The sequence below is a fragment of the Tiliqua scincoides genome, chromosome 2 (assembly GCF_035046505.1).
Source record: "Tiliqua scincoides isolate rTilSci1 chromosome 2, rTilSci1.hap2, whole genome shotgun sequence".
Classification (NCBI taxonomy): Eukaryota; Metazoa; Chordata; class Lepidosauria; order Squamata; family Scincidae; genus Tiliqua; species Tiliqua scincoides.
In genome coordinates, this window is record NC_089822.1 from 243,467,922 (window position 1) to 243,491,352 (window position 23,431).

Here is a 23,431-nt window from a genome sequence, read left to right on the forward strand (position 1 = left end):
TGTAGGAGGTAGGCCATCCCAAGCCCCATTGGGCCGATGAATCGGATACGCCCATGCTGGCCAAATCAGGCTGGTGCAGGGGTCTGGGGGTGTGTGGGGAGGATAGGGAGGAGCTGTTCGGGGTGGTGGGAGGGCAGGTTGGGGGACTGGCTTTTGGGCAGAGAGCAGGGAGCAGGATCCGGCACTTATTATGGATCCTACCCCTGGTTCTGGGCAGCACGGGGTAGCTCCAGTGGCACAGATCAGAGGAGCCCAATTAGGAGTGCTGCAGCTTTACCCGGGGTAAGGGGACACAATTCCCCTTGCTCTGGGCTGAGCCACTTTTGGCCCCAACACTGCTCTGGATGTGGGGCAGGCCTAAGGGCCTGCCTGCTCCTGGGCAGGTTAGGATTGGGTTTTGAGACATTTTATCTATAGAAGCGGGGGAAAGCAATACCAAAATAAAAACACTAACACTAATTTCTGCACGTCTCATTTTTGTTTTTTAAAAAAACAGCCAAAATCTGTGAAAAAATAAAACCATTTTATTTGGTTTTTATCATCTAGGCTATTACCTATCTAGTACACTTTTAAAGTGATTGTAATTTATAATTACATTATAATTATAATGCATATTTTGAATTAAAACACATTTTCACTGCTTTCTACACCTCTACCTTTGGAAAACACAGAAGTCTACAAAAAAAATCAAACCATTTTCTCCCACCTCTACTTATCTGGCATGGACTTAAATCTATACTTAGCTACAAAGAGGTATCACACATGAAGGACCATTGTCTTTGACAGTTACGATGTCAAATAGATAGCTCCACCTATGTACTGCTGAAAGCTATTGAAATGGAGACAGTCCCTCCTGGCAAGATGGTGGGGTTGGCAGGGTCTGAGAAGAAGGTGAGCTGAGTAAGACATGTGGGGGCCTCTCTGTAATGACATCAGCGCCTCATCCAACAAAGGACATGGTAATCCCTTACAGGGTTCCCCCCTGATTTTACTTAAAGAGCCATAGAAATATGTCGTAAGCAGTTGATTTTAAGCTGCTGAGGCATACTGTACAAACCAGGATTTGTCCCCCCAAACTCTGTCACATCTGTATGATTAACCCAGGGCATGAATGAGTTCATACGGAAGTTATAAATTCAGGCCTGGCTTACCTGGGATGGGAATAATGGGAATGCTTTCGTTTGGCACCACTCGAGGTGAGCTGCTGTCTTCTACATAGAAATGAGCTGTCTGAAAACATTTTCTGTGAACGGCAGAGAAATATCATCAGTACATTCGGGCTCATGCAACAATCCAGAAAAGCTATTTTTGCTATGCCAGTCATTTTAATGGGCAAGGAATCACCCACATATGTTCCATAAAGTTGTAATTCCGATTCCATTTCATTATGGCAGTGACCCTCTCGAGACACAGAAAAATCCAGGTCACTTTTCATCACAAACAAGCATTGCATTAAGGAGCACCCTGTTTCTTATCTATGATTAAATGTACACTTATGAAGCCTAGGAAGTTCAGTAGTTGCGCTCTTGCAGCTCCTCTTGCATTCACTGAAAAAAAAAGAGAAACTTTTGGATTGCAGTTTTTTTCCTGCCCAAGAGATGAATCCATTTCAACAAGAACAAAAACCACAATAAGCTATTGGAAATGTCCATCTTACATACAATATTCCTGCGTAATGTCAGGTAAATAATGGACAGTATCTGAAACACAGTACATCTGACTGACATGCAAGGAAAGTTACGACTGCAACACAAAAGAACTTTGCCTCCTCAAGCTCCGTGCAGCTGTGCATTCCGCTTCCCAGACTCCTCTTGCAAAACTCAAATCACAGCTGCTGCAAAGCAAAAGCCTGTAGTTGATGTCAACTAAGGCCCCCAGAAAGTGACTCTGAAAAGGCCAGAAGAGAACTCAGCACACCCATTGCCCAACACCCCAATGCTAAAGAACGAATCCACCTAGGGTTTTATTGTTTGCTTTACCTGTACTTAATGCAAATCAGAGAGCACAAGCTGGTCATCACAGAGAAGGCACTGAGGAGAAGAGCATCCAGAGATCCAGTGAGCCTCTGCATGGTGATGCTAAGCAAGGCAGGGTTTTCCAACAGCAGCGTCACTGCTCATTGCTGCCTTAATGAGCTGCTTGAGGCTGGAACTGCATATTTAATGAGTCTTGCTCAGCATGAGCAGCTATTGTGGCAAGAGAAGGGGCTGCTCTCAGCTGTCAGGCGCTCTTAACAATAGCCTGGCCAGAGGAGAGAGATCCCTCTTCCTGCCTTGCTTAATGAACTGCTCCTCAACACCTGTGCAGAGCCTTTAAGCGCAGCCCCAATTCACTGCCCTGACAGGCAAGCGGCCGCTTCTGCTTGTAAAGGTCTGTAGCTTCTCTGCCACGAAGGACCGGCGCTGGAATTACGGCCAGGCGGAAAAGCCCACTCCATCCCGTCAGCTCTGCTGACACTGTCAAAGCAATTTGTACTTCCATTGTTTCCAGCACAGATACACAGCAGAGAGTGAAAAGAAGAAGCAGTGCAACTTGAACAGCTTCTCAAAAGCCCACAGGAATTTCTTACAAGACGTTGCGACAATGTGTACATGGGTCTGGCGTGTTTGGTTTGTACTAACACAAAGGGTCAAACTACAAAGGACATTACATTCATCAACTGTGCTTCCACTACATTAAAAAAAATACAATAGGAGCCACAAGGAATCAGGGTTGGGAAGATGGTGCATGTGCATTCATTCTTTGGCCCCAACAAAATTCTCTCCCACCCTAAATTCTCTCCCAGGTCTCAGGAGGAAAACTCTTATTGATGGCATTAGCAGCTTTGCTCCCAAGGCTGAAGGCAACTTAGGGTGTTGGGACATTTTCATCAGGACAATGGTGGGAGAGAAATGGGTTAAATGCCCCCCACACACAGCCCCAATCCTGATCTTCTTCCTGCAGCTACTAATTTAATTTTAAAAACAAAAATGCAGGCACAAGTGATGTGTTTAGCGCTCTGTGTAGTTTGGCATGCTGATAGTATTCTTGTAACTTTGTGAGCTTTTCGGTCTACTGTCAACCTACTGTACCTTCTGTCCCACCCACCCCCGCCAACCCAATGCCAATCATGGTTTCAAAAGGTGGGTGTGCAGATATCTTCTTGCCTACAGTAGTGTGCACACAGTCTACTGGGGTACACATTTCAACACATTAGCAGCAGGATAGAACAGGCTCTCTCTTTGAGCTCCCTTCCTCAAATCATGCACAAGTCATGGTCATCAGATAAAGTAAGCAGAAGCCCTTTCAGAGTTTCATCCTCTCAAATCACTCTGGAATGATAGGATGCAATCACCCCCAAGTATGCAAATTTTATCAGCGAGCATTCTCTATCCGGAGAATTCAATGCATCTCAGTTGAGGGTGGACAAAGGCTCCATATACCTAAGAATATATTTCCTCCCTAGAATTCAAATCTCCTCTCAGGTGCCTTATGTGGCCCATCCCACACTCTGATAACCACTGAGCTATTGTGGTTTAAACTAAGGGACAACCAGTCAATGGACTGGTTATACTGTAGAATAAAATATTTTTGGATGCAATCCTAACCAACTTTCCAGTATTGACCTAAGGGCAATGCAGCTGCGAGGTAAGGGAACAAACATTTCCTTATCTTCAGGAGGCCTCCATGACTGCCCCCCAACTTCAGAACACAGCACATGTCCCATTGAGAGAGTTATGTCAGAGTTGGAAAGTTGGTTAGGATTTGGGCCTTAATGTATTTGTTGTGTAAGGCATTATATCCCACCACCCTTTCAATCTAATGACGCTAACATTAAAGAACAGAAAAACAACTCTACTTAAATTGGTACCATCAAATAATTTATTCTATTATAACGCTTACATGTGCATATATATTTACATTATCTTGCCCTTCCTCCAGCTAGCCCAGAACAACGTACCTGTGGGTTATTAATTAGCCCATTAATTCCTCACAGCATTTCTTTGGACAAGGATAAAAGATTGTGGTTGAGTCAAAGTTCCCCACTTTGGCTGCAATCCAATCCACACTTACCCAGGAGTAAGCTCTGCCTATTGACTATAATTGGGCTTCTGAGTGGACACGGATAGAATTGGTCTCTTTTCTTCATAACCAAGGCAGAATTTGAACCCATGTCTCCCTGGGCCAAATCGGTCCACAACATCACACCAAGATGCAATCCTAAAGCATCCTTGGGCTGGTGCAAGTCCCTTGCATTGGCCCAGAAGGGTTGCAAACGTGTTGTAAAGCACGTTTGTGCCTTCTCAGGAGCAAGCGCACAACGTGTGTTGGAGCATGGAGCATGGAGCATCCAGCCTCCATGGCAGCTTGCCCCATGTCGGTTGCGTCAACTGAGCTCGGCCAAAGCAGGGGTCTGGGGAGGGTAGGGGGGAGGGAGGTGCTCCAGGGTGGGGAGAGGGAGGGCGGTCCTGGAGGTGGGTGGGCAGGGAGTGGGAGGTGGGGCTGGACCTGGCAGATATGCTGAATCCTAGCCTCGTTCCAGGCAGCGTGGAGCGGCTGTTCTCCTCTGTTCTCCTCTGATTCATGCCACCTCTGCTGGTGGCACAAGTCCAAGGAGACCCACTGGGGCTGCGGTGGCTTACCCAGGGGTAAGGGGAAGAGTTTCCCTTGCCTCTGGCTGAGCCACTTTGGGCCCCTATCTTGCGCTGGATACAGCACAGGCCTCCTGGGCTGCCTGTTCCAGTGCAAGATAGGATTGCGCTGTAACTCTCATACATAATAGGGACAACCTAGCAATCCCAGCTATTGTGCACTTATGGCACTTTATAATAATAGAAGCAGCCAGGCAGCTAAATTCATAGAACAACTGAAACAATAGGCAGCCTCCAAAGATCACCTTTCTCAGAATGGTTTGACTCACAGCACAGCAGACCTCTGCTTCCAGACAGCCTGTCTTTTAATAACTGCATAGGGGTTAGCAGCAAACATACTTTGTTGGGAATCACTCCATAGGGAAGTGATGTATGGGAATTCAGGTGTGCGGCATATGCCCAAACATTCCTATCAAAATTGGCTGTTCTCCTCCCTGAATAGCCAGACTGCTTTTCTTCCTCCTCCTTAGTTAGCAAAGAGGGCCTTTTTCCTACTTGGGCTGCCTTTATTTGGGACTATGAACACTCTGGGGGCAAAGAGGGGAATAATTCAGCCACAATAAGGGGAAGGGCTATGAATACAAAACAGGCAGAGCATGCATGTGTGTGATGCACTCAGGGCTTTCTCCTTTGAGTGAAATATTCAGAAACACCTATTGAGGATGCTTCTGGTACTATGTTCCTTAAAAGCATCCTGTACTAGTATTTTTAGATTTTTGCAGGACAAAAAAGGAATACACCAAATCGATAACCACAAGCTTGTCATTTCCATCCCTGCAGCATCTATATATGGCATTATACTTAACAATATCAGAATTACCTTGTTCTGAGTCTCAATATTATTAACGAAAGGTGAACAAAAAGTCCACTAGGCTGGCATGATTTTGACTCACCCTACAATCTCCATGACAAAAGTGCATCGAAATGGTTCTATTTCCTGTTCCTGCAATCCTATCGCCCTGGCTCCGGCCACCACAAATGTGCTGTAAAACACATTTGCGCCAACTTGAGGGAGGTGAGGCCACCACACCAATGTGTGCTTGGCTGTGCTGGGATGCAGTAAGTCTATGACAGTGGTGTACCTCTGGCACAGGAGTTTGGGAAGAGCATAGAGAGGACTCTTCGGGGTGGGAGGAGGGTGGGTGGCACGCAGGTTGGTGGACAGACTGGGCCCAGGCGGGGGGGGGGCGGATGGAGCCAGGATCCGGCACTTGGGGCTACATGCTAACTTAAGCAACCCAGCATTACACAGGCTTGTACTTTGGATGCTCAGGCTGACAATCAGCCTGAAGAAAACACAGGTCATGGTTCAGGATGTGGACTCACCTCCCTGCATTACAATCTCTGCACATGAACTGGAGGTTGTCCATGACTTTGTGTACCTTGGCTCAATGATCTCTGACACTCTTTCGATACCGAGCTAAACAAACGCATCGGTAAAGCAGCTACCACGTTTTCCAGACTCACAAAGAGAGTCTGGTCCAACAAGAAGCTGACGGAACATACCAAGATCCAGGTCTACAGAGCTTGCGTCCTGAGTACACTTCTGTACTGCAGCGAGTCATGGACACTTCACTCACAACAGGAGAGGAAACTGAATGCTTTCCACATGCGCTGCCTCCGACGTATTCTCGGCATCACCTGGCAGGACAAAGTTCCTAACAACACAGTCCTGGAACATGCTGGAATCCCTAGCATGTATGCACTACTGAAACAGAGACGCCTGCGTTGGCTCGGTCATGTCGTGAGAATGGATGATGGCCGGATCCCAAAGGATCTCCTCTATGGAGAACTCGTGCAAGGAAAGCGCTCTACAGGTAGACCACAGCTGCGATACAAGGACATCTGCAAGAGGGATCTGAAGGCCTTAGGAGTGGACCTCAACAAGTGGGAAACCCTGGCCTCTGAGCGGCCCGCTTGGAGGCAGGCTGTGCAGCATGGCCTTTCCCAGTTTGAAGAGACACTTGGCCAACAGTCTGAGGCTAAGAGGCAAAGAAGGAAGGCCCATAGCCAGGGAGACATACCAGGGACAGACTGCACTTGCTCCCAGTGTGGAAGGGATTGTCACTCCCGAATCGGCCTTTTCAGCCACACTAGACGCTGTTCCAGAACCACCTTTCAGAGCGCGATACCATAGTCTTTCGAGACTGAAGGTTGCCAACTACTACTTTGGATGCCAACTTTGGATGCCATCACTGAGTGCAGCTTGATTTGTATGCAAGCAGGATCAAATCTACTTTGTGAGATCCTCCCAACTGTTTAACCCTCTGATCCAAGAAGCTCCCCATCTCTGCTTTTCAAAAGGTACTTAAGGCCTTCCAGCTTTTGGCATGTGAGCTGTCACTTAAGCATTTCCCTTTCAAGCTTTTTTTAAATTAGTAGTTTAAATTTGGTTTTATTATAATTTTTTTTTAAAAGATTGTTAGCCTCCTTAGGACTGTCTGTGAAAAGTAGGATACAAAGAAACAAGTAAAATATCTAGTAGCTTCATAAAAAAAAGAATATGGATAACTATCACTGTAATTGGCTCATTCCATTGGCTTAGTGCACAGTGCATAGTTAGCTCCACAGTTAAGTGATCAGGAGCTCCTTACGAGTTCTTGAACCCGTTCATTGGTTTGTAACCATGGTTTTAGCCTAATGTTAACTGTAAGTGGAAACTTTTGTGCATATATTATTGCTATGCATAATTAACTCCAAAAATAAAAGGAAAGGAGGAACACCCATATGAAGAAGCCAAGGAGGTACTCTTGAACAGTAGCAAGCCTGCCCCGCAGCACCCTGGGACAAAGGTCTGCAATGGCACTCCCCCCACACAAAGCTGCTTTCCCCACCTACCTGGATCGCAGTGGAGCCTTGTGCGACTCCATGACTCACTGGGGAAGCGTTCTGAGGCTTTCCCGTGGTCTTAAACTGTGCTTCTGGAAAACCAGAAGCACAGTTTCTGACTGTGCCCAGAGCCTCAGGAGGCTTCCCACACGGTCCTAGAGGGGTGCGAGGCTCTGCACTCAGGGCATTTGCCCCTTTTGTTCAATGGCAGGTCCGCTGCTGCTCCTGATTGCCTAGTCATGGTTAGGTGATCAAACTATGTTTACACAAAACCATGGTTTAAAAATGTTTTGATAATCCAAATTACTAAAGTATGACTGCCGTCCTATGCACATGTACTTGGAGGTAAGTCATGCTGAAATTGGTGAACACATTTCTGAATAAAGAGGCTTAGACTTGCGACATATGTGACTTAAATGCCTCCTCCAGTCACAATTTCTGTTCCTTTAACAAATGCATTTCCCTCTGCGTGGGCAGATCACTATGCACACACACATACTTGTATACTTATGTACTTGCTTGTAGCACTGCATAATAACATATAACTTTCTAGGATCACAGAAAAATGAGCTCTGAAAATTGGAAGGAGAAAACCACCTATTAGAAGAAGGCCTGATATGTGGACACACAGAATGAAGTGTTTTGTGACAGAATAAAAACAGACAATATTGAGGAGTACAAAAGTATACATGCTCCCAATTCACCACTTCGTTTGTATATCAGGTACTCTAGAATGGAAGTACAATGTGACCTATGATTTTTCTTCAGGCAAGCAAGGTAACAGCACCCATCATGTTGCTACCACAGTTCTGAAATGCAAACTAGTGAGCGATGAGTGTTCCCTAACTCATACCAATCCTATTATTTCTTATGAGAAAATCCATTTTAATTTACACATATTTTTTTATATAGGAGCCCTTTTCCAGTAATGTTACCCTTGAGTAATTTGAGAGCTGCCTGTATGTAGTTCAGCCTATACACTGGTTCACCGTATTCATTGCCCCTTAAACAGAGGAGCAACCCTAGAACTCTGTTTATGCTTTGAATCTAGGCTCTCTACCAAGTGAGAAGCTATTTTCATGGAATGCAGAAGGTAGTGACAGTCTTGTTTTTCTGCAAACCCGAAGTTCACATGGAAATATGAAACTAATATTTGAAAGCCTGGAAAGTGCGCCAACATCATACCAGCACATAAAGCAGCAATTTGCAAGTAGTGTATATACAGCATTTTAACAAAAGCAAATCCTTCATTTGGGAATTCTCATTTCTCACTCTGCAACATTTTTTGCCATCACAATTTTCAAATGTTCTACAACTAACAATAACTGAAAATTAGGTGCTTTGTTTTGTTACTAATATTGTGATTTTCACAATTATTACAAGAGCTCTTAGTCACAAAAATGTTTTTGTTGCAGAGCCACTATAAACACTGCTTGTCCACTGCTGCAGTGTCCCTTAATATGTTTTTGCTCCTGCTATATTTACTATGGCAATCCTCTGTATATCAAGGTATCTGAGATGTTTCTTCAGCTGACAGAAGGAGCAACTATTGAATGAATGAACGTATTTGAATAAAGAATTGAATCCATACTTTTGAAATACTTTTAGAACAGAAAAGAGAATTCCACAATCTCATAGCTGAAATAACATTCTTCATTTTCATTCCAGAACAATCCAGACGGCCCACGTACTTTCTGCAAATCACTGGGAACTCTGTTGTCTTTGAAAGAAACCAGTGTGTTCACTGAGGCAGACCCATCATTCTCTCACCACCACCACCTCCCCAAACCCCATATGCTTTATTTTTTGGTTGACTTTCCCCAGGGAACAATAACTGCGTGAGATCTCAGACAGACCATTGTACATACTGACAACAAACTGCAAGGAAGTCTACACTGCGAGATTAAAACCCCACAGTCCAGGGACAGGACAGATGTACAGGATTTGGAGAGCAGCTGAGGAGGGCAGCATAAGAAGCAAAACCCCTACTCAGCTACAAAGCTGAATCCAGTGAAGTATGGCCAAAGAAATGAAACGGACATGGAAAAATGCAAAATCATCAACATGGTGTTTTTTGTTGATATTGCAAAATTTAGCTGCCGCCGCCTCCTCCTTAGGAGAAGGGGACTTTTGTCCCCTTCCCCCAGGTAAACCAACTAGCCCCACGATGGAGCTACTCAATTCTACAATGACCCAAAGGTCGGCATAGAATAAAGAGCCTCCATATCAGTCATCCAGCCCGACATGGAGGCTCTGGATCTGGTGAAGCAGACTTCCTCCTTCCTCACTCCCTTCCCCGGCACACCTCCTCCCCGCCCTGCCCCACCATCCCTCCACCTCCCCCTGCCCCAGAACACCTCCTTCCCATCTCCCTCCATGCCCCCACTTACCTCTCCGCTGCTTGGTGGTCCGCGCGACCATCGAGCAGCAGAGCTCCAGTGCTCCACCGGCGCTAGCCCAGTGCCAGCCAGTGCTGGGCTAGCACTGTGGAGCAACAGCACCAGGTCTCGCAAACGTGCCATATGGCGCATTTGTGACAGTGCGTGCCAGCAGTGAGCCGGCGCATGCTGAGTGGGCCCTGAGGCTGCAATCCTATTCATATTCACCTGGGAGTAAGTCTCTTTGCCAACAGTCTGAGGTTAAGAGGCAAAGAAGGAAGGCCCACAGCCAGGGAGACAGACCAGGGACAGACTGCACTTGCTCCCGGTGTGGAAGGAATTGTTACTCCCGGATTGGCCTTTTCAGCCACACTAGACGCTGTGCCAGAACCACCATCCAGAGCGCGATACCATAGTCTTTCGAGACTGAAGGTTGCCAATACAGAAGTCTCACTGACTATAATGGAACTTACTTCCGAGTAGACAAGAACAGGATTGGTCTCTAAGAAAAGGAAAGGCAGGCGTGACTAGCACATGTGGCAGATAAACCACCAAGCTTCAGACCAGTATCTCAAGAACATTATCTGCCCTTGCCTGCTGAGTTCCCCACAGTCCGCTCCTCTGTCAGCAACTCTCAGAATCAGTCACCCATCTGAGGCCACTATCCTGCTTAGCTGCTGAGAATTCCACACACTGTCTGTAGAAGGACAGTCTTTTGAATGAGCTGAATCTAATTTTTCACAGGGAAGGTGCTCCAACCCCCTAATTATTTTAGTTTCCCTTCATGGGTGTGTATGGGTAACAGAACAGGTCACAGCATGCCAAATGTGGCCACCTATGCATTAATATTAAACCTTTACAATACTGGCCATCCTATTTTCAGTATGCTTCCTGTTCATACAACCTGGCACAGTGTTTCTCAACCAGTGGTATGGGTACCACCAGTGGTACTTGAGGTGGTGTCTGGTGGTATTTGCCGGACCCCGGGGCACCTGCCACCCAGCAGCAAGAAAACTCCAGCACATCCACCTCCACACATCCGTATTACCTAACACTCTAGCCCGCCACTCGCCTCTCCTCAACACATCCTCTACTGCTCCACTCCATCTGCTTCCTTTTCCAGTCCAGGGAGGGAGATGAAGCAACAGCATCGGTCAGCCTCATGGATTGTCCAGCTCTGCATAACTGCCAAAGCAGCATCGTGCGAAGCAGCTCATATAAGCTTGCACAGATTTGTAAATAAATTGTGTGCAAATCCAGAGTTTCGGTAACAAAGTATTACGCATCACAAAACTGAACAGACATAGTCATGTGTAGCAGCTACTTTACATTTTTAAATGCCTGCTTTTCCTCGGACATCTGAGGACTTCAAAACTTGCAACAACACCTTGGGAAGTATCTGCAACCAAGAAGTGCAACAATAGATCCAGAATAAATTTGAAAGGTCAGCATGTGTGCAGGCTTCAGTGAAGGGGGTTGCGCAGAAGCAATGATTGGTGGGCTGCACATCAAGGCGACACCTGCCTGCAGTCTGCAAAGCATTCGCCGGGGTCATCAGTCACTGACTTTTACGAGCAAATCGTGTAGGCTCTAGCAATTAAGAAGCCCACAGAGAGAAAGCCCACATGATAAACCAATTACTGAATATTAATGAGCGCTTAGCCTGTCTGTGTAATATTGTACTCATGTGGGAGAGCATCTGTGTTCTCTTTTGCAGAGAACATAATGGGGCCAGAACTATCAGCTTCGGACAGAATTTTGCTTCAAGGCTCTACTCGAAAGCTTCCAAAAGTGGCCAAAGGTGATCCAGCAAAAAGCAGAAGAAAATTAAAATGGGAAGACTCCAGCAAAATGAATAACTAAAACAAAAAGCAAGCATAAACCTCTACAATGAGGTCTATGTATCATATGTCAGTCTACCTGTACTTAATGTTTGGGAGATTGCCTTCCTATTCTGACTCTTGTCCCACACATGTAGGGGGACCAGGCTGCTGAAGCACTGATAAGGGGTGGGAAAGTGGATGGACTGGCCACGCCTGCTTTTCTTTGTCATGGGGCTCAAACAGGAAACCCTACCTTGACGAGATTTATCAATCCAAATTATTTCCTCCGTGACAGAGACCTTGGGGTGGAGAACCAAATGTTCCAAATGTGATTTGAAGGTATACACAATAAGGAACTTTGATTAATATAAGAGTTGGAAGTTATACGAAACGTAACAAACCCTAGAACAACAAATAATGCTGTGTGTTATAATTTCACATTTGCATTGCTCTTTTAATGAAAATTTGTCCGTATGCTGAAAATAAATCACCTCAGCCAACTGAAACACTTGAGAAAAACCCATGGTACACTATTAATCATAACAGTTCCTCTGCCTGTTTGGAACCTCGCACAATCCATTGATCGCTTCTTACAGAATCAAGGAATATTGACACCTGTCACAATCAACAGGAAAATTCTCCTAGAGATTCTAATCAATAGTTCTGTGAAACTGAAGATTGCCTATTCCTGTACCTATAAAAGTAGCTGCACTGAAAGATTTTAGCTATGTTAAATTTACAAATGATGAGAACCCTTCTCTCTGCTACTCCACTGAGAGCCATAAGCTTATTCTGAAAGTCACGAGCTGACGGCGGAAACAACTGGTTCAATATTTTCAAGCGGGAGGAAAAGAATACTCATCTGAATTCCAAACAGAGCGTATAGCCGTTGAATTCAGCTACTCAAGAGGCAATGAGGATTATACAAAGTTAGTAAAAGGTCATAACATGTCTTGGATCTAAAGGAAGACCCGAGTCAAATCACCTTTGTGCAAAATATTTGCAAAAAGAAGAAAGAATGAAGGACACCTTTGAAGTTTCAACTCTAGTCCCCGAACACAGCAAATCAGACAGTTAAAGAAGAACCATTTCTTATGCAAAAAGCCTGCAAAATCAAGGCATTTGTAACATTTAAGGAGAGTTACTAGCTTTCAGCAATGCTTAATTACACAGAAAACGCAGGTTCTGGGCTATCAGAATAGAGACTTTTAAAATTAAAACACAAGTAATACTGAATTGAAGGAACAAAAGAAAAGAAGCTCCTTACTCTGAGCTACTAATTTTTAGGAGGTATAAAACCATCTAAGATAGAATATGGTTATGTACATCTGCCATAATACTTATAGTGGAAATTTATAATAATGAAAACATGCTGATTAAAAGTAAAACTTAACATATGTTTTGGACCAGTTCAAATATACTTATGCACCTGTGGATGCCACTAAAAGCCTTTGCCTGTGCTTGCAATTCATTGAAAGAAAATAAGAATTCAAAACTTCTCCCCTATGTGTTGTACCAATTGCTTGTAGCAGGTAACTAGGGTTCCTTCTAATTTTTGCCACCAGAGCATGAAGCCCTACTGTGGCTGCCCAGCCACAGCTGCAGAGCACTCACAATGATGTCAACATCATCGCAGGCTTCCAGGAAGCCACGCTGCGAGTTGCACAAGGTTCGGCTTAGAGCTACGCAGCTGCATAATTCAGTGGGAACAGGCAGGTAACATGTTAACACCAGAGGCCCCGATACTTGCAAAACATGAATGGAGAAGCACCCAGGGACAGCAGTTCAATCCTGAAATTCTGCATGCAAACTGAAAGGAAATTCACACAAGTGAGTACAGAAGTACTCTTGAAAAAGTTAAATTATAAGGATATAATTAAAAAATAAGTAACACAAACTGTTTGCATATTAACTATAATTGTGTTTGGGACTCAATGACATGGTCAACATATTTCCTGGTTGTCTACTGTCCTTATAATTGTCCTCTCTCTCTCTCTCTCTCTCTTTCTGTGGGGAGGGGAAGAAACTGCAAGAAATGTGGGCAGCATATTGATGGTAAGCTGCAGGGCAAACCAAAGTCAAAAAGTCAAAAGACTCCTTTTATCTGTTAGAAGGTGGGCAGTGAGCCAGTGATCTTGATCCACAAACCCATTTTGGCCAAACAGTTGTTGATTATTCGTCACTGTCATGGTTATACTCAAGCACAGAGGTGTTCTTTGTGCCCACATCACCTCGAAAGGATAACCCTGGTACAGCAGTAGCTCCCACACACCCAGAGTCCTTTGTCGCCGTCTTAGAAAAAAAAGGAATTCATGCTGTATGCTGTTCCCTAACACCCCTGGTTCTATCCTCTTGTCCAATTTAAGGGAGCCCTTCATGTTTCCCATAGTGTGTGCCAGAGTGCCATTGAATTGGCACTGGTGATGTCCTGGCACTTCCAACCTGGTTGTACTGGCCAGGCAGGCCAGGGAGTGAAGCTGCCAAGTACCCCAGGCAGCCCAGCTCCTGACAATACCACTTTTCAAATACAGGGATGAGAAATATTGTTATATATTTATAACAGTATATATTTATATATTTAAAATATCATTGCACTCTTTTCATTGTGTGCTCTCCAAATCAATTTAGCTAACAGCAAACCAAAGTTTTTTTGTTTTTAAAAAAGCACTGTGTCTCCTTTGTGACACCAAGGCTGTATGCCAGTAGTTCTCAAACTTTTAGCACTGGGACCCACTTTTTAGAATGAAAATTGGTCAGGACCCCCCCCCCAGAAGTGATGTCATGACCGAAAGTGACATAATCAGGCAGGAAAATTTTTTGCAATCCTACCCACACTTACCCAGGAGTAAGTCCCATTGCCTATCATTGTTAAAAGCATACACACAGTAGCCTGTTAAAAGTACAGAGCTGTAACATTTCCCCAGATGCAGTCCCATACCATAGTAGCATCAAGTTCAATATATTAAAAATAAAATATTGAAATGACTGGTGACCCACCTGAAATTGGCTTGCAACCCACCTACTGGGTCCCGACCCACAGTTTGAGAAACACTGCTCTATGCAGTTCAACTGGACAGAAGACAGAGATTTGCTGAACTTAGCAGTTATTCTATCTGCTGCATATGTTTCCTCGGAATATTGTCCCTAAAAGATGGCCAAGCCACGAGTCATTGCTTCTCTGGGTAAAGGAAACTGAACTGTGATTCAATTAACATCTGTCTATCTACTAGCTATGATTGGTCCAGAGGGGAGCATCAGCAATCTAAATCAGCCAGAATTCTGCTTAGCAATTTTGCTGTCTACCTATGTTCAATAAGGAGCCAGTGCAGAGCTCAAAGCTTTTTGTTTCTTATTTAATCAACTATATTTGGCTCAGTTGCAATTACAATCTGCATCTACGCTACATACAGAAAAGTATGAAATGGTGATGCCTCCAATCTCACTGTATATGGCTCAGAATGAGTACCTCCAATGTGAACAAAATATCCAGAGGTCTTTGAGCTGCTGGGATATCTTTAGGGAGGGAGTTCTGAGGTCATGGGGCAATCATCAAAAAAGCTCTGTCTCCAATACACGTCAGACATTTGTGACTGGGGCAGAAATAAGGGTCTCAGAAGCAGATTTATATGAATTGTTAGTATCACTACTGAATTTGGCCTAATAGTATCTATGACAAATGAATGCATTTACTCAAAAGTGAATTTGACCAAGGTCTTTCCACCTAACACACAAAATGGTTCATGGTTAGGAAATTCATCTCTGAGCTGAATGGTACTACATCACCCACAATCTGAATTATCTGGTTGAATAGGTTTGCGGATTGGGATGTCTGTATCAATGGGTTGTATCCAAAGAAATGAATCCTGACTGAGTACCACAGAAATCAGAGAGACAAATTAGTTCTTGTTGTTGTTTTATTTATATACTGCTTTTCAACAACAACAAAAAGCAGTTGGTTGAGACTAACTTAAGTCCTATTAAACTAACTTAAGTTCACAAAGCAGTTAGTTGGGATTATTAAATTTAAACAGCACTTAGTCAGGACTCACTTTCTTTGGATACAACCCTATATCCATATCTATTTACTAAACCTCAATACATATTCAATCAAACACAATTTTTTTTGAAGCCATATAAAAACATCACAGTCGCTTAGAAAAGAAAATGGCTAATACAAGTGTTTTTCCATGCCAGGCAAATCTTGTCACAGAGTCACAGGATGTCCAAGGCAACATAATTTCGGTTGACTAACAAATGAGTCATTTCTATTTCAGAGAGACATGTGGAGGAATATACAGTATTTAATTAACATCCCCTGTTCTTGTTTGAAAACAGGACACCACCCCCTTCCCCTCTGCAATCCCCCTCCCCAGTTTCAATAAACCAATGAGATGCAAAACTTCCAGGGGAGAGAAAGCATACCCCCTTTAGAGTAATACAGACATTAAATGCTGGTGTATGGAAATAAGAAAATGTTGGGGGGGGGGGAGAGGTCCCTGACTCTAAATTAGGCCCCACTGTGATATAATGACACAAGCCTGATAACCAGTTTGCTGACAATCTGGTGCTGAAATACCTAATTGGAATTCTGGAATGGAGAATCTGATGATGTGATGCTTGTCAGTTTACATGCTGATGTCCTGTGAAGCCACTTAACAGATATTAAATTACTATTTTTAACAGAGAAGAAAACACAATACTTCCCCCCCCTTTTCATGCATGTGATATAATTATTTCATTAATGTTTATTCACACAACTGAACCAGCTCTGGAGTTTATTGGTAAATGGAGTGGAGGAATATATATGGGCACACAAACGCATGCATACACCTGCAGGCACACACCACCACCACCACAGGTCACATGCTGTTAACACAATACAGCCCACTCTCCAGCCACATCCAATATGGAGTCTTGGGAATACAATCAGGAAGTTGAGTTGATTTCAAATAAACTCTACTCTCATTTTGGTCATTGTTAAATAATTCCATTCTGCTTACCTAAGGAAATAAAAAAAAACCACAAAACACTTTTCCTTTTGCTTCAGGATTGGAACTAATTTACCCTTTTTCAGAAGACCAAAATTAGTATTTTTAACACACTGGATTAAGTGGTCTCTGAAGTACCCAATTGTTTCTGAGGAGACTCTAGGGGACCAGTGCCAGCTCCTTAATCACAAAAGCTTGCAATCATTATAATTTTTTTTAAGCAGATGGGATTGTAGACAAGCAATATACATAAGATAGCGATTCTAAATGTTTCATTTAAAATAGACCCACATTCTCCAAATTTGATTTTTCAAAATTCAAAGCACATTTACTAAAGCCTAATGAAGAGAATTAATAATCTTTTACAAAGGACTCATATGTATGCAAATGAGAAAAGTTGTTTTTAAAGGTTTGCTCCCATTACTTTAAAAAAAAAAAGTGCCTTCTGTCCTTACATTTTGTTTTTAATTCACATTGTTAGCATATTCACTTTTGGTATTTTGCATTTAACAATAGAGCATATCAAGTCCTTTTCTAGTTTATATTTAAATTCAGAACCTGAATACTATAAATGCTAATTAAATACTCTATTTAATCACAGATATGAAGAGGCAAACCAGTGAGGGCTAATTTCAATTTACAAATTTGAGTAATTACAATGTTTTCCTTTGAAAAGTGAAAATTGTATCTCATACCTTTAAGAAAAAGAAATCATTTAATCATTATCCACTCACCTTTAGAAAAACAACATTTTAATGCTCTTTTGTATCAGGACTGATTTCAACAGAGATACAATTGGCTTTCCTGACAAAAAAAGGTTTAAAATACTAAATTAAACATCACCGATGTTAAATTAGATCTAGCTTCCAGATGCAAATTAACCTAGCAATACTAAAGAAAAAAACAAAATGAATTTGTTAGAAAAACAGATTTTTAGTAGAATATATAGCTGGCATTTATGAGTTTTGCTTCACTTATTCAAATCTAGGAAAAGACAAGTATATGTTATGGAGAACAACTGTGGAATACATATTCCTTATCTGAAGATAAGGGATTGTTTGAAATTACAGAATACTTTCAAATTCAAATATGTGCCAGTTCAAAAATATTTAGGGGCACCTAATCTTCAGGAAGCTGAAACTGGGATGAAGATCTCACGATGGAAGCACCTGCTTAATGTCTTTCTTTTCTGCCAATTATTCAATCGAAATCAACCTCCTTAACTTATTTTCTATCTTGGGTTCATCATATGTTTTCTTCTGGTGTTAGGGAGGAAACTGAGGATGTGTACATGCCCCTGTGTGTGTGTGTGTGTGTGTGTGTGTGTGTATTTCAGCTGACAAATACTAGAATGATAGAGGCAGAACACTTCTTGCTCCTAACAGCTGCTCACACAGTTGGTTTTTATCTGAAAAATGTCTGGAGGAAGAACCACAGAAAGTGTAGTTAAACCAGAAATGAATAGTGGTGCTAGGGGCCAAAGAGGAAAAACAGAGAGCATGCAAGGTAAGGCAGGAGTAGTGGCATCGCTAAGGGGCGTGGACTGCACTGGATGACACCCAGTGTGACACAACTGCTAGCCAAACTTGTGAAATCTTGGTATTTTCAAATACCATTATGTTATATAACATTTGATGCAGAATTTCATGCAGAATGCAATGGAACAAACCCCGTTTAGATATCTGTATGCTAGCAAAAGTTATGGCCACATAATCACAATTGCCTTATGTAACAAAAAGTGGATTTTTTAAACTCAAAATTGACCAATGAGACTGGTTGTTCCAAGAGCCAATGAGGTGCTATTATGACACCACAGGGAACCAATGAGGTGTTAGTATTAAGTCAGCTCTCATTTCCATGTATCAGAGTTAATCCTAGATCTCTTATTCAATTGTGTGAGTGCCATCAGGTTGGCCACTGGTTTTTTGTTGATTAGTGATTTATTGGGTGTCTTGTACTATTACATATTTAAATAAAGTTAATGGGGGTGACACCAACCCTAGGGATGCCACTACATTTAGGTTGTGTGTATGATATTGTAATTTATTCTGTATGGCTTGGTACGGGATGAGATCCATAACAGGGGTGAAGTAACGAACCCTCGCACCAGGTGATGCTTCTGGGCAGGAGGCAGGCAAGATCCAGAGGCCCTTTCTATCCTCACACTCTCCATCCACTGCACACTCACACACTGATGGACCCATTTCAGAAACACAGATACTGCCTCAATCACCACACAGTGGCAACAGTGGGAGTCAGAGTAATGTCTTATCCCAAGGGATGTGTCACTGACTCCAAGTCGTTTGGCATTGCATACTCATTTTTTAAAACATAAATAGCCATTGGTGACCTGATCCATTTTCAAGGTTCTGGCCCCACCAAGTTTCCATGCTGGATTCGCAGTCTGCTTCCCTCTTGGAGAAAATAGCAGCAGAAGGAGGCCCTGATTCAGAGCTGGGCTACAGCAAGGGAAATGGTTAAAGCTCTATTTAGCTAGCACCATGTTCTCAGTCTAAATTTCCTCAACCCCTGCTATTCGCATTTTTAAAAAACCAAACAATACCCAAACACACAAGGTCAAATGATGTGAAAAAGGTCATGTCTAGTTCGGTCCTCCTTAGAGGATCACATTTTGGCACTGTGTTTGCTTTTGCTTGTTTGAGTCACCTGGAGCTGTTTGCACTGGAAGAGCCATTCTGCAACATGCCTGTCTTCACTTTGTGACACGCTGCAATCTGACGGAATCAAAATAACACCCAGTTTGTAAAGCATTGGGGAGAAGAAAGTGCACGTCTGATACAGAGTGCTGTTCAGGAATGACCTGCCACCACCTGTGCACATAACACACAAATTCTGAAGTTGTCGGAGAGAACAAAACAGCACATTTGAAACGACTCCATGATTTTCTTGTCATCCTGACATCCAAATAAGCCTTTCAGTGCTGAAGGTTTACACAGCACCTGCCTCCTTCCAAGGTATTAAATGATGGCACAACTCTGTTGTGTGGGTGGAGAAAAAAGAACCAGGCCATTTTACAGTAATAAAACTTGCTTTCTGAGAAGGAATACTAAATTGGGATATCCTGGCAGCACATATATGTACACAACAGTTGCAGACCTGCCATTAGATCCCATGGGGCAAATGCCCCAGGTGTGAGCCTGTAGGACCCTGCGGAAGCCTCTCTGAGGTTCCTGATGGGGTTGGAAACTGTACTTCCAGTTTTCTGGAAGCACAGTTTAAAGCGTCAGGGAACCTCAGGGGGTGGGTGGAGCTCGTGCGAGGCTCTGTGAGCCTCAGGTGAGTTGGGGGGGCTTTTTGTGTGGGGGACGCCATTGCAGACCTTTGCCCCAGGCGAGGGGCTGGGGAGGTCTGCCGCTGGTACACAAACCCTGACAGTTCAGAGTAACACACAAAAAGTACCAATTTATTAGAGGAAACCGGTTCAGTACCTCCCCATACATATCTTGAATGTGAAACGTTGCATTTTTTAAGTTGCAAGAAATATTTCACAAATCTGAGTAATCCTTGGAAGTAGTCTGAAACTGAACATTGCACTTAAAAAAATATGGTTTAAGTAAATAAAGGAGGCGGACCAGTTTTTCTTCTGCCACAACCCTTTTACATCCAATGGGATTATCTGAGAGGTGAACAGCTCAGTCATACTGACATCCCCCCACTGATGCAGCTGCACCAATGTAGTGTGCACTGATCCACAGGAGGGGGGCAGCTGGAAAGATCTCTGGGATAAGTGGACTTTTTTCCACTTACTCCAGGGAAAGCCTCCAATGCCACCATTGGACTCATTGGATCTATGTCTTCTCTTTAGCAGACATAAGTCAGAGGCGTGTAACAGTGGCAGTAAGGGAAACAGACAGGAATGGATATCAGCTAAGGTGAGTGCAGCCAGCACCACCCCCAATCTATCTCCCGCTGCACCCTCCACCCTGACAAGGTCCACCCTCATTCCTCCCTACCTGTTCCACCCACTCTGCCATTACACCTACCTTCTGCCCTCACCATCATCACACCTACTTTCACATCTACCTTGTGGCAGTGCATGCAAAATGGCCATCAGAAACCATTTTATGGCACTGTAACTCTTGTTCCACCATCATAAACCCCTGTGCACGCTGGCCCAATCCTGGATAGGACTGGGCCATAAAATGACTTATTGCTTCAAATTATACAAAAGTGCCTGCATTAATAGTATGAGGTGAAAAAATTGTGTTCTACCATAAACCTGAACCCATCCATCCAATCTACCTTAAATTTGAAAACAAGTCAGTCTCTGTGCCACTCATCATAATTTCAGGCAAATCCATTGAGAAATGAGGGAGGTAAAAGTTTGAGAATATGACTTCTAAAAATTCAAATATTGCTATTTGACTGTCAGAAGTAGCATGCTAGACTACATGGAACCTGGGCTTGACTAATGGGATTAGCTAATTACCTCTCATTTATTTGTAATTTTCGAAACTGCTAAAGAGTAAAACATGTTTAACAAGGTACTGCAGGTGAAGTTGTTTGGGTGATGATGTTTGCAAAGTGATGTCCATATAAGTATTACATAGGTAAAACTGTTAACACTACCTCTTCCCATGGCAAGACAGGAAAGCAGGTGTCAGGCTCTCGGCCTTCTGGCAGAAGTGAATGACCAAACTGGAAAGATCCAGTGCTGATGGGAACATGTGATCTTTATTACCTGAAAGAAAGGTTAGGGAGTGCTCCCAGTCTCACAGAGGGTAGGATCTAGGACATTTGTTTTTAACCAGAGTGCCATGGCACACTGGTGTGCCTTTAGTATTCCACAGGTGTGCCACAGGAATTTGGGGGAAGGTCATTAATTAGTAGGGCCAATGGTGAGTGAGTGATGTGAGTCCCCCACTGGCAGCATGGTGTGCCTTGATAATTTTCATGCCTTGTCAGTGTGCCATGAGATTAAAAAGATTGAAAATTGCTGATCTAAGAGCTGTGTAATGAACGGACATTCTTATGTGTTTGAAATCTTGGACTTACTGGAAAGCAATTAATTCTAGTACATGGAATACAAAGAGAAATTCAGTACGTTCAGACAAAGATAAATTTGATAAGAGGGTTTAAAGTAAATTTCAGCAATAGCAGACAGGCTGCTAAAATTGCATTGACTTTCAATTGCAACTGAGTCCTAAAATGCAGACATGGAAGAAATTATGGTGGCTGAGAAACTGCATGTTGCCTATGATTACTGGTGTCTTGCCATGCAAGCAGATCAGGTCCACTGCCAACAATGATTCTAGGACTTGATAGCATCTGTAGAATCTCTGGCAGTGGCTGTGGTCAGGAGTGCTTTCTATTAACTTCTTCTTGTTTTCAGATTGGCTTCCCTAGAGTGCTCTAGAGATCTGGCAACTGTCATCTAAACTCTGGCAAGCTGCAGGATATATTACTTCAGTGATTTAGAAGCTGAAAAATCTGGCTGCCAACACACATCCTGTTGGTTTCCTGAGAACTGTACTGGCTGCTGGTTAGCATCCAGATCCAATTCAACCTGAAGACTTTATTTTTTAAATTTATCAAACTCACAAAAGACAGCATAGCTTCAGGAGTCTCTCTTCCTCAATGAACTTTGACATCCTCTGAGATTTGAGATTACAGTGAACAGTCACCTTTCCCCTCCATGACAACCTCCTCTGAGTACACTGATGTTGACACAGAAATCAGCTTGTTCCCTTCTCCATGATGTCAAGAGCTCTGAGTCACATGCAACAGGTGGACTCACTCTAAGATTTGTACTGAACACATGCGCAGCCCAATCCTAAAGCTTCTCCAGAACCCAGGGATGCAGTGGCGCCAAAATGGTGGCCACTGCATCCTATGGGGCCAGGGAAGCACCACCAGGTCTCCTTGAGGTAAGGAAATTTAGGATTGGGCTCCAAGACTATCTGGTATCACCAAAGAAAATATTATCCTTGGCTAAAAAACCTGGATCTCTGATAAGTCCAGCTCATAACTGCTCATTGCTCTGCTGAGTTTGAAGACTGCCCAGATGACTTGGAAGAGGGAAATTTCTAGCCTCCCCAAAAAGGGTTAAAAAGGAAATGAACAACAGGAGTCAGTTGAGAGATTCCTGCCAGGTCAAGGAAATGCTCAATACTGTCCAGCAAGGATAGGGTTAATTTGAAGATACCCAACCTGTCCAGTGCCAGGAAACACACACTGAATCATACAGAGTTGTACATTGACTTGTCCCCTTTACTTCAATAAACCTTTGCTTTGATTAAACAACCTGCCTGTTCCTTTAACTTCAAGAGTGATTGTCCCTCTCTCCTTCAGTTGTTTCCATGTGTGCATCTGTGGACAAGAGGGAAAAGAAGAGGGGCTATTGGTCTCAGATGCTTCTCTCTTCTCTAGCCTGCACTCAGGTAACCCAGCTAACAGGTGACCCCTGGTTGAATGGTATGTGGCCTTGAATTCATGTTACAGGTAGCTATGAGTGGAACAGTGACTACTGTTTCAGGCATGTCAGAGCATATTGTAATAGTGTAGACATGACCCAAGGGTAGGGAAAAAATCAGTTTCAAGAAGTCACCTTGAATTCTTCTCAAATGATCAGAGGGATCAACATGAAGATAATCAAAGATGAAGGGCCCAATTCTATCCAACCTTTCAGTGCTGATGCCGCCATGCCAACAGGGGGTACACTGCACTCTGCAGTGGGTGGGGGGGCACTCATTTGTTCCCTTACTTCAGAGCTGCATTACAGCTGCATTGGGCTGAAAATTTGGATTGGATTGGGCCCAAAA

The 23,431-nt window shown here is 43.4% G+C and overlaps 1 protein-coding gene across 3 annotated transcripts in view; it reads right to left on the reverse strand.

Annotated features, from left to right (window-relative positions):
• PTPRG (protein tyrosine phosphatase receptor type G) overlaps positions 1 to 23,431 on the reverse strand; it is a 659,913-nt gene that overhangs the window by 55,355 nt on the left and 581,127 nt on the right. For all 3 annotated transcript variants that reach the window (XM_066613931.1, XM_066613930.1, XM_066613929.1), the window contains exon 14: positions 1,152 to 1,243. In XM_066613931.1, coding sequence (XP_066470028.1) covers positions 1,152 to 1,243 — 92 coding nt within the window. The remainder of the gene's footprint in view (positions 1 to 1,151; positions 1,244 to 23,431) is intronic.